This window comes from Giraffa tippelskirchi, chromosome 10, assembly GCF_054371585.1.
Source record: "Giraffa tippelskirchi isolate mGirTip1 chromosome 10, T2T-mGirTip1v1.2.pri, whole genome shotgun sequence".
NCBI classification, from domain to species: domain Eukaryota; kingdom Metazoa; phylum Chordata; class Mammalia; order Artiodactyla; family Giraffidae; genus Giraffa; species Giraffa tippelskirchi.
In genome coordinates, this window is record NC_137284.1 from 62,078,942 (window position 1) to 62,091,092 (window position 12,151).

The 12,151-nt window shown below is 35.5% G+C and overlaps 1 protein-coding gene across 2 annotated transcripts in view; it reads left to right on the top strand.

The window, feature by feature from the left end:
- The window catches only part of SDHAF3 (succinate dehydrogenase complex assembly factor 3), a 76,940-nt gene that overhangs the window by 43,268 nt on the left and 21,521 nt on the right, over positions 1-12,151 (top strand). Inside the window, exon 2 of one of the 2 annotated variants that reach the window (XM_081531616.1) lies at positions 2,379-2,480. The exons of the other annotated variant lie outside the window; for it this stretch is intronic. Within the exon in view, the coding sequence (XP_081387742.1) occupies positions 2,379-2,480 (102 nt within the window). The remainder of the gene's footprint in view (positions 1-2,378; positions 2,481-12,151) is intronic. 2 annotated transcript variants of the gene reach the window in all.

The window sequence follows — 12,151 nt, forward strand, 5'->3', positions numbered from 1 at the left end:
TATGCTTCATCATGCAGTCCTTTTTAGTGACTGAGTTATTTTTTGTTTGCTTGTTTCTGTCTTAGTTACAGATATGTGTTTTCTGGGTAGCTCGTGTAACATAATTGTCATGATGATAATGCTACACTCCCTTATCAGTTCAGTTCAGTTGCTCAGTCGTGTCCGACTCTCTGCGACCCCATGAATTGCAGCACGCCAGGCCTCTCTGTCCATCACCAACTCCCGGAGTCTACCCAAACCCATGTTCATCGAGTCGGTGATGCCATCCAACCATCTCATCCTCTGTCGTCCCCTTCTCCTCCCACCCCCAATCCTACCCAGCATTAGGGTCTTTTCCAATGAGTCAACCCTTCTCATGAGGTGGCCAAAGTATTGGAGTTTCAGCTTCAACATCAGACCTTCCAATGAACACCCAGGATTGGTGCACTCCCTTATCTGGTTCATTCAAATAATATTTAAGTGTAGAAAAACAACTGTTAAGATGTGATATATTTTAACTTTCTGTTAAAATTTGTCTTTCAGAAACAAAGTAGTATTTAATGTAATAATAGTCTATTTTGGATCGTGGCATACAACCCAACATTGAAGGGTGAAATTACTGCCAATTTCATATGTGATCTTTAAAATACATTTTTAATTTGATAAAGTAACTCACTTGATCTTTTAATAGATAGCTTTGGAGAGTGTCTGAGAATTTTGTGGGTTAATATGGGTTTTTTTCATGGACCTCAGAATATTAAACAGTAATTAGTTAGAAAACATACTGCTCATTTTATTGTCTTGATAAAATCTCAAAGATTTTCTAAAAAAGATTACATGAAAGTATGATTTGAATGCATCATTTTTCTTAGTTTATATAACAGTTTTATTTATTCTTTCTTTTTTAAAATACAGAATTATCCTGTGTTGTAGATAAACAGATAACAGTAAAAAAAAATTTCTCTATTGGTAAATGAAATAAATTGAGACTAGGAAAATGTGCAGAATTTATAAGCTTTTCATCTACAAAATATGTGGCTGTACAGAAAGAAAAACACCAATACAGTATACTAATGCATATATATGGAATTTGAAAAATGGTAACGATAACCCTATGTGCGAGACAGAATAAGAGACACAGATGCATAGAACAGTCTTATGGACTCTGAGGGAGAAGGTGAGGGTGGGACGTTCTGGGAGAATAGTATTGAAACATGTATATTATCATATGTGAAACAGAACACCATTCCATGTTCGATGCATGAGACAAACGCTCAGGGCCGGGGCAATGGGATGACCCAAAGGGATGGGATGGGGAGGGAGGTGGGTGGGGGGTCCAGGAAGGGGAACACATGTAAACCCATGGCTGATTCATGTCAATGTATGGCAAAAACCACTACAATATTGTAAAGTAATTAGCCCCCAACTAAAATAAATAAATTTATTAAAAAAAAAATATGTGGCTGTAGAGTGGAGAAGAAAAAGTGAAGCAATGAAAGCTAATTTATTACATCAGTTACGTATATGCATTCTTATTTCACTGTATTCTTGCTATCTTTAGCTAGTATAGCTAATTTCATTTCCTTGCTAATTTTCTGGTCTCTCCTCCCCTTCAGTGGCATCAAGTTGTGAATAGGGAGTAGGTAAGGAGGGAGCTGGCTAGTTCCTTTTCCTTAAAAGCTTTATTGTGGTACCATTGATGTATGGTGAGTTGCACATATTAAAAGTGTAAAATTGGGTGAATTTTGGCCTATGTAGACACCTATGAAACCATCACCAGTACCACAGTAACAAAATACCATCACTCCAAAAAGATTCCACAAGCCTTACTTGATTCTGTTCACTGTTGCACCCCTCTTCTTACTCATGGGCCCAGGACAGTACTGTTTGTTTCTCTTTTTTTTTTTTTGGTCACTATAGATAAGTTTATATTTTCTAAAATTTTATGTAAATAGTATTATTCAGTACTTGTTTTTGTCTGACTTTCACTCAGTATACTTATTTGGGGGATATATCAGTGTTGTAGCTGACTAATGTGCTGTATGTGCTCAGCCGTGTCTGACTCTCTGAAACCCCGTGGACTATAGCTCACCAGGCTCTTCTGTCCATGGAATTTTCCAGGCAAGAATACTGGAGCGGATTGACATTTCTTACTCCAAGGGATCTTCCTGACCTAGGGATTGAACCCCCAGCTGAGTAATAATGCACTGTATGGCCCTAACAGTATTTCTTTATTCATTTATCCCTTGTTGAACAATTTGGGTTGTTGCTAATTTTGGTTATTATAAAGAAATCTGCTATGAGCATATGTGCTCAGGTCTTTGTGTGGGCATATGCTTTTATTTCTCTTGAGTAAATATCTGAAATAGCTTGGTCATTTTTTTCTTTCACATTTTAAGAAACTGCCCGACTGTTTTCCAAAGTGGTTGTGCCATTTTACATTGCCACCAGCAGTGTTTGAGAGTTCTAGTTGCTCTGCATCCTTGCTAACACTTCATATGGTAAGTCCTTTTAATTTTAGCCATTCTAATAGGTGTGTTAATACGGCTCACTGTGGTTTTAATTTGCATTTCTTAAAAAAATTTTTTTTTTTTTTTACATAATGTGTGGCTGCATTGGGTCTTTGTTACTGCACCCAGGCTTTCTCCAGTTGTGGTGCATAGGCTTCTCATTGCAGTGGCTTCTTTTGTTGCAGAGTACAGGCTCCAGAGCTCATGGTCTTCAGTAGTTGTGGTGCATAGGCTTAGTTGCTCTGACCACTGGACTACCAAGGAAGTTCTGCATTTTCTTGATAACTAATGATTTTTTGCTCAAAGATGCTCTTTTCATGTGTTTATTGTGATCTCTATATTTTTGGTAAAGTATCTGTTCAAATTTTTTGCCTTCTTCCACTCCTTTTAAAAGTGAAGTATAGTTGACTTACAGTATTGTGTTAGTTTCAGGTGTATAGCACAGTGATTCAGTTATATATATTCTCTTTTAGATTATTTTCCATTGTAGGTTATTACAACATCTTGAATATTATTGCCTGTGTTACACAGTAAATCCTTGCTGCTTATCTATTTTGTATATAGTACTGTATATGTATTAATCCCATACTCCTATTTATCCCTCCCCACCATCCCCTTTGGTAACCATACATTTGTTTTCTATGTCTGTGAGTCTGTTTGTGTTTTGTAAATAGATTCAGTTGTATTAATATTTTTAGATGTCACATGTAAATGATATCATAACAATACTCGTCTTGGTCTAACTTCACTCTGGATATACACTAGGTTTATCCATGTTGCTGAAAATAGCAATCTTCTTTTTTATGGCTAATACTCTATTGTATATATGTACCACATCGTCTTTATTTATTCATCTATTGATGGACACTTCGGTTGCTTCCATGTCCTGGCTTTTGTAAATAATACTGCTATGAACACTGGAGTATATTATCTTTTCAAGTTAGAGTTTTTGTCCTTTCTGGATATATGCTTAGGGGTGGGATTGCTAGATCATATGGTAGCTCAATTTTTAGTTTTTTAAGGAACCTCCATGCTGTTCTCCATAGGGACTGTACCAATTTACATTCCCAACTGTAGCAAGGGGTTGCTTTCCTGCACACCCTCTCCAGCATTTATTGTTTGTAGATTTTTTGATGATGACCATTCTCATCTGTGTAAAATGATACCTCATTGTGGTTTTGATTTTCATTTCTCTAATAATTATCGATGTTGAGCATCTTTTCATGTGCCTGTTGGCCAGCTTCTTTGGCGAAATGTCTGTTTAGGTCTTTTGTCCATTTTTTGATTGGGTGATTTTTTTTTGGTACTGAGTTGTATGAGCTATTTGTAAATTAGCCCTTGTCAGTCTCAAGGGTTTTTTTTAATTGGTTGTCTCTTTATTATTGAGTTGTTAGTATAAGTCCTTTGTCAGATATGCTTTGATAAATATATTCATCCAATCTATGCCTTGCCTTTTCATTTTTCTAACAGTGTCTTTAGAAAAGCAAATGCTTAAAATGTTTACTAAACCCAGTTTACCAATGTTTTTCTATATGGATTTTCCAGTGTCATGTTTAAGAAAGTTTTGTATACCTGAAGGTCACAAAAATCTTTCCTTGATTTTTTTCCCTAGAGGTTTTAACTTTTGGATATGTGATCAATTTTGATTTAATTTTTGTTAATTGTGTACTGTATGGATTGAGTTTCACTTTTTTGCATATGAATCTCCAGTTGTTTTAGTACATTTTATTGAAAAGATGATCCTTTTTCTATTGAGTTGTTTCTGTACCTTATAAAAAGTCATTTGGCTATGGGGGCTAGATCTGGGTTCTCTATTTCATTTTGTTCTTTGTGTCTACCTCGTTTTGCCAGTACCACGCTATCTGGATTATTGTAGTTTTACAGTAAAATCTTTAAATCAAGTAAGCAAATCTTTCAACTTTGTTATTGTTTTCTAAAAACTGTACTCTTCTGGTTCCTTTGGCTTTACATATATGTTTTAGAATCAACATGTTAGTTCCTATACAAACATCCTACTGTAACTCTGACTGTGACTACACTGAATCTGTGAATCAGTTTGGGCAGAATTGACATAGGCATGTTTTAATTTTTCTGTGCATTTTGATACTCCTTTTTCCTGAGTGCATGTATTTATCCTGATAGTTTCAGTCAATTTTTAAAAGTTTTGTTAATAACTATATTATATGCAAATAATTTTCCTCTTTTCCAATAGTTTTATCTCACTTATTTTATATCTTACTGAGTTGCCCATACATCTCATTTTGACTTGTGTTTTCTCCTAAATAGAAGTCAAAAAGATTTGTGTTTTTTAATAGATTGTATTTTTGTTAAATCCTTACCTCAGTTAGATAATTGACAACTGAAGTAAGCATTTACTGAAAGAAAAATGCAGAATCAGGAAAGAATCATGGCTCTTCTCTGAGGCAAGGTGGACTCTTCGTCTTAGAGTTTCTAATCATAGTGATGTGTTTGCAGGTGTGTTCTCTGAGATCTTTTTAATATCTTCATTAAAGAGGTTCTGTAGACATGTTTTTGGAACATTGTATTAATCAATTTTATAGTTTTCATAATTTTTTTTTTCACTTTGGTACTTTTCAAACCCTTAATAATGGCATATAATGTGTAGCATTTTCCAGATACACCTAAACAGAGAATTCTGTTTTCTAAGGAAGAGTGGTATTAGAGATCCATGGAAGACACTTTGGGAAAGAGTGTAACTGATGGTGCAAAACCAGTGTTAGGTAGAACTGCTGGCACCTGAGCAGAAATTGAGGCATTGCACATGTAGTATTCTGTTCATCTCTGCCTTGCACTTGCACTTTGTAAAAGCCAATTTTGTTTAATACTTACCTTAACAAAACAGTAAACATTAACAATTTTATTAAACCTTGACCTTTGAGTACATGTCTTTTTAATTTTCTCTGTAAAGAAATGGGAAGCACTCATGAAGCAGTTTGGTTTTGTTAGGTAGTTAGGATAGGAAAAAGGAGTCCAGAATGATAGTAGCTAAAAGACAAGGAAGGGAAAAGCCTATGAAAATAGAACAAAGGAAGGTCAAAGGAAGGTCCGAGGACCGGAATGAGGACCTCAGGTAGAACAAACAGCACTCCTGGCTAGCCCAATTTACATAGGGCAGGCCTGGGGGGAGGAAAATCATACTAAAAAGAGGAGCCAAAGGGTCGGGGCTCGTTCTGTCTTCTCTTTGCGTCTTTGGGTCGACATGCCCTCATGCCTGGAGGATGTATTTTCCTGCTATTTTCTAAATAAAACTGAGCTGTAACACAGAGCTGTAACAGTGATCTGTCTAAGAGCTATAACTCGATCTGTCCGAGACCCGAGAGCTATAACATGGTCTGTCTGAGAGCTGTGACACGCCGAGGGCTTTAATGTCTGTCGTTCAAATTTTTGTTAAGACGAGACAGAACCGAGGAGATTACACTTGCCTGACAGTTTCATACCAAAGTATGATTGTCATGAGTAAAAGCATTTGTGCATATATTTGAGTTGCATGTCAGTCACTTTTTAACTTGTGCAACATTTTTATCTAAAAAAAAACAAGTGGCAAATAATCATTATTCAAACTTGGGTATTTGTATTTTCTCAAAAACTAGTGGAATGAGCTTGTTGCTTCATGGAAAATAACTGATGTTTGCTGCCAAAGATAAAATTTGAGCTTTCAAGAAAAAAAAATTAGGATTTTGGAAAGCTTATATTTACCACTGTAAGGTTGACAGTTCCCACACTTAAAGGTTTCTCTCATTTTTATCAGTGGTGATATTAACAAGTATATATTATATTGTATAATAAAACGTCAGGATTTGGGAGATCAGCATAACCCATTGAGCCAGTGGTTTTCAAATGACCAATGTATGATATTACAGAATTATGTATGGATTAAAAAATTTATTCAGAAGATGAAATACAGCAGTGAATTTTTTTGCAATAGAGTAAAAAATGTTCATTGATGTGGTATATTGCAACTAACATTTCAGGAACTAGCACTTGTCCAGTGTTGCTGTAGTGTCAAGAAATTCTATCTATAGTTATCAGAAGAAAGCATTAAAATACTCCCTTTTCCAACTGTTATGTCAGTGTGAGGCTTTCTTTATATATATACTTCAACCAAAATTATATATCCCAACAGATGTCCAGCTGCCAGACTTTACACTTGCAGAACTAGAAAACAATGCCATTCTTTTAAGTTTTTTGTTCCTGAAAAATTTTTTTAATAAAAATGTGCAGTTAATTTGGGAGTATATTTGGCAAGCTTATGAAGTCATGGGTAACACCTATATTATTTTTAATGAATTAATTTAAAATCTGTTTTAATTTCTAATATGATAAATAATTGATAAATGTTTGGATAAAATAGATAAAATCCACATAACAAAAATTCTTTGCTTTTTTAGAAGAGTACAAAGGAATTCTGAGACCAAAACGTTTGAGAACCACTGAGCAGAGAAGGTAACCTTTGAAAATGTCATTAGTAGGATATTAAGGGGAGTATCACTGTTTCCATAAAGTGAAAATACCAAAATCTTATATTATGAATTCTTTTTTAAAAAACTAGAGTGTATTTGAAGATTAGACATTTGACATTGAGCCTGGAAGAGTAGTTTCTAGTAGATGTTTGGACAGCATCCATTTATTCATCTTGAAGATGATAATTACTGAACATTTTTTTTTTTTTTAATCCAGGCACCATGCGAGATCAAGGAAATTCAGTAGTAAGAAAGACAGATGTGTTCCTATTTTGTGTGGATTTTTTCATTCCACTGGGGGGAAATAAAACAATATATTAGGATAAGTGCCAAGCAGGAAATTTAGAGTACTGAGAAAGAGAGTGATGGTTACATAAGGTGAATAAGGAAGCCCTTTCTGAGGAAGTGACATTTAAGCTGAGACCTGAGGGAGAAGCGGCAGCCAGCTACAAGAAGAGCGTTTGAAGCAAGAGCACTCCCGAAGACACAGCCACCAAGAGCACTCCCGAAGACACAGCCACCAAGAGCACTCCCGAAGACACAGCCACCAAGAGCACTCCCAAAGACACAGCCACCAAGAGCACTCCCGAAGACACACAGCCACCAAGAGCACTCCCAAAGACACAGCCACCAAGAGCACTCCCGAAGACACAGCCACCAAGAGCACTCCCGAAGACACAGCCACCAAGAGCACTCCCGAAGACACAGCCACCAAGAGCACTCCCGAAGACACAGCCACCAAGAGCACTCCCGAAGACACAGCCACCAAGAGCACTCCCGAAGACACAGCCACCAAGAGCACTCCCGAAGACACAGCCACCAAGAGGATGCGGTAGTATTTTGCAGCCTGGATGCAAACACCTTTTAAAAAATAGTTTGTCATTTAATTCTCACAATAGTATTGTACAGTACACATTTGGTGGGTCTACTAAGAATGTCCAGTTAATTGGAATGCTTGGTAACATTTTTAAAATCATTTTTCAATCCTGTGTTAATGGGTCACAGTATTATTGCTTATTTCTATTATCTATAACATAAATGAATATTGAAAAGCTTTGTCATTGTAGTTTGGTTGCTAAGTTGTGTCTGACTCTGCTACCCCATGGACTGTAGCCCTCCAGGCTCCTCTGTCCATGGGATTTCCCAGGCAAGAATACTGGAGCGGGTTGCCATTTCCTTCTCCAGGGGATCTTCCCGGCCCAGGGACAGAACCACATCTCCTGCATTAACAGGAGGATTCTTTAGTGCTGAACCACCAGGGAAGCCCCTATTGTAAAACTCAGGCAAATTATATAAAGTTACAAAAAGAATAAAGTTATTATATAAAGCATAAAATGTATATATAATCCATTTAATTTCATAGTTCTCTAAATGATCAGTAAAATGATCATCAAATTACTTTTATGAATATATTTTAAGGTGGTGGGGAGCTTCTCTAGTGTCTCACACAGTAAAGGATCTGCCTGCAATGCAAGAGACCTGGGTTTGATCATCATCAAAGTACTTTTATGAATATATTTTTAGGTGGTGAAGAGTTGCCTTTAAGTAAAATGCTACATAGTAATATTCACCGTAAGTACAGTCTGTTGTTACTAGGCTTCTAGGAACTTTTAGATGAATTTCATAAATAGGAATGTGCTTATTTATTTGTGCTGACTTCCCATTTCTGCCATCATGACATATTTGATTTGTATATGTCTGTAGAATTCATAGTAAACAAGTGTAAAAAGAGCATTTGTGAACTAAATGGTCTACATTTCCTTACTATTTCCCTAACCAAGAACTCTCCTTGCTCTTGTTTTTAGTCTCTTTTTTTCCTGCTTTAAAAGTACAGTTGCAACTAATACCCTTTTTTTTCATCCCTGGAGTCACAAGGTGAGTCCTCAGTCTGGTTTACTGCACTGGGCAGGCGAACCTGGGGAACTTGATTCCAGAGGGGCCCAGCTTCATGGCCACCTGAGAAATACACTGGTGACACTAGTGCTACTTTCTATTCTTGTTTGTTTGTGTTCTGTGAGTCAGTGTAATGTATTAAAAGTGTTTGGGGCCCAAGAGATTGCATAGGTGGCTATTTGATTTTTGTGTGTGTGTGGTGTAAAAATGGATAATCTGTCATCTTTGACTTGAAAATCATGAAACCTAAATAAAGAGAGCCAAGAAATCAAATTTATTATCATTATCAACATAGATTCCTTTTTCCTGTAATGTAAAATACTCTGTATTAATAACTTGGGCAGCTGTGCCTCAAACCCCCAAGGTGACTTTGAATTTAGTCATTGTAATTCAGGTAACTTTAAGGTTTCTTACAGGGTGGGTGTTTTTGTTGTTTTTGTTCCGTGAGGAGGAGGCATGGCATTTTTAATCAGTTCTCTGGGGGAAAGCTTGACTACATGCTCCAAACTTAAGTTTGTTGATTCAGTGTTGCTAAATAAAATTTTAAAATAATTGAATAATTGGAGCAGGAAGAACTTTGTCCTTTTAGATCTAATAGCTGTCATCCAGTTTGTGAGTTTACATTAAGGAATATAAATAATTTAGTTCTCCAAAACTGAAAAATTATTGTCATTTTATCCTTTCAGGAAATTGTGAGTATGGCAGCTCTATATATGTCTTATAATAGAACTAATAATAATGATTTATGTAGTTCAAAAGAAGGATAGGTATCTTAAACCATTTGGTTTCATTAAAGGGGTCTATGATAAATGCACTTCTAAGTATGAATATTTTGGGGGGATACAATTGTCCTTTTATTTACAGAGTTTGACAGTTTCAATTTTACAGGATCCAAAGTGTTTCTGACTATACTTTTGGGATAGTTGTAATTTTCTTTTAAGGAACAAAGAAGGACAAATGTGATTAAACACAATAATGGAATTTGAGTTTCGTTTTGTTAATCTTCATCGCCGAGTTAATTAAGTACAATAGGCAACTTGTACAAGTGATGAAAAAGTAGTTATAAACTTCCTCCATTCTAAAATTTCTCCTATAAGCTTCTCTCCTCTTTGCTTTCTTTCCTTCCCATTTAACTACTTAAATAATGTTAGCTGTTGAAATAATGTTCATTTGTAAATGATACAGAGATGAGATGTTCAGAAAAAATGTGAAAGACCATGCCCCAAGCTTTTGTGGGCATTCTGTCAGCTTCTCTATTTACATAAATAAATATATAAACATCTAGCACTTAAATTTGTACATATTTAGAAATAAACATAAATGGCATCGTGTTTACATAGTATCCTACAAGTTGCCTTTTTCACTTGCCTTGGGAAACTATGTCAGTACATTTTTTTACTTTATTCTTTTTAACTGTTGCATACTATTCTATAGTATAGATGTACCATAGTTAATTTGACAAATCCTTATATCTTTTTCTATATACATATATTTCTTCAAGATACGAATTTATCAGTAGCTTTTCTGCCCTAATGTTCCTGTTGTTATTTAGTTGCTAAGTCTTGTTTGACTCTTTTGCAACCCCAAAGACTGTAGCCCACTGTCCGTGGGATTTCCCAGGAAAGAATACTGGAGTGAGTTGCCATTTCCTTCTCCAGAGGATCTTCCTGACCCAGGGATTGAACTTGGGTCTCCTGCATTGCAGGAGGATTCTTTCTACTGAGCCACCAGGGAAGCCAGTCTTCCTATTGCTTGCACTTAAAGTCTCCATTCTCTGAAATCTGTAGATTATTGGCTTTCTGAGACTCTGTCACCATCTCATATTCAATTTCATTCTGTTCTCTTCTTGCCAGTGGTATTTCTTATTGGCATCTTAAAAAGTTGTGGCCCAGATATGTTTGTAAGAACCAATCAGTCTCAAGTTTTATATGTCAGGTGTATAAGGAATTTTATTGCACTTTGATGCTAGCCTGTGGGACAGGTAGCACAAATCCAGTGATTCACATTAATTATAAATACAAATGGTAATTAAATGGTGCACACAGTGAATTTATTCAGCAGTCAAAAGTGTCTGTTAAAGTAACTATTAAAAATTCTGTTCTTTTGGTGAGGAAATTGTTGTGAAGTCTATTTTTAAATGATTTTGATATGTTTTACATAGATTTAAAAATGTCTCTTAAAAAATAATAATATTTGTAAGGTATTTAAGAATATTTCCAGAAACAAACAAAAAAAACTGATGGTAAGTGTAGGGTTTTTTTAAACTAAAGAACCTTAGTGTGCTTTCTAATGAACACTTAATAGAGAGGAAGGACAAGCCTAAAGAAATGGTAAATTGGCAGCCGGAGAGAATGAGACTCAAGTAAGAGTAACAGCAAGAACTAAAAGGGACTAAACTTTGTTACCCAGGTAATCACGCTGGCCTCATTGGAAACAGAGTTCTCAGGATTGAAAAAAGATACCCTTTTCAAAGCTAACTAGTTTTCTTATTTGAACCCTGATGAATTCACAAACAAACCAAAAAACCCGGAATAGTTTTAGAAGTTGAGATAGCAAAGAACAGATAATATTTGAATCTGAACAAAAGTTTGCTTTTTTCTGTGATGATTCATAGAAATTAACTTAAACTTAGCATTGAAGACACTTAATATCTCTCACTCATTGAAACGAGAAGAATTGAGGGCTATGATTTTCGGTTTGAGAAGCTAAAGCAATATGAGAGAACTCTCTAGAGTCTTGGGGTTAGATTAGGCCAAAGGTAGCATTTCAGTGTTTGGGAAGCTTTGTTAGGCAAGTTAAATTTCAAACTCATAGTTTAAATTTACAAGTGATTGAAATAGTTTTAGTTAAATGCTATTTGTACATAGTTAATTCTACTATGTGTTATGTGTGTTAATTCTATTTAAGGTGTGTGTGTGTGTATACATACACACACATTTTTTTAGTTAATGGAAAAATTTTCAGACATGGACAAGTGTAGAGAGAATATGATGAACCACCGTCACGTACCTATCACTTGGTTTCCAACATTTATCAATTTAAGGCCAATCTTGTCTCCTCTGTACTCCTACCTGCTCTTCCTCTCAACCCTAGGTTATTTTAAAACAAACCACAAGCATATAATTTTAATCACAAATATTTCAGTATTTCTCTAGGAGACTTTAAAATAATGGCCATAATACCATGGTCATTAATAATAATGAGCATAATACCTCCAAAACTAGAATTAATTCTTAATAACATGTATCATCAAACATCTAATCAGTTTTTTAAATTTCCTGGTTGTCT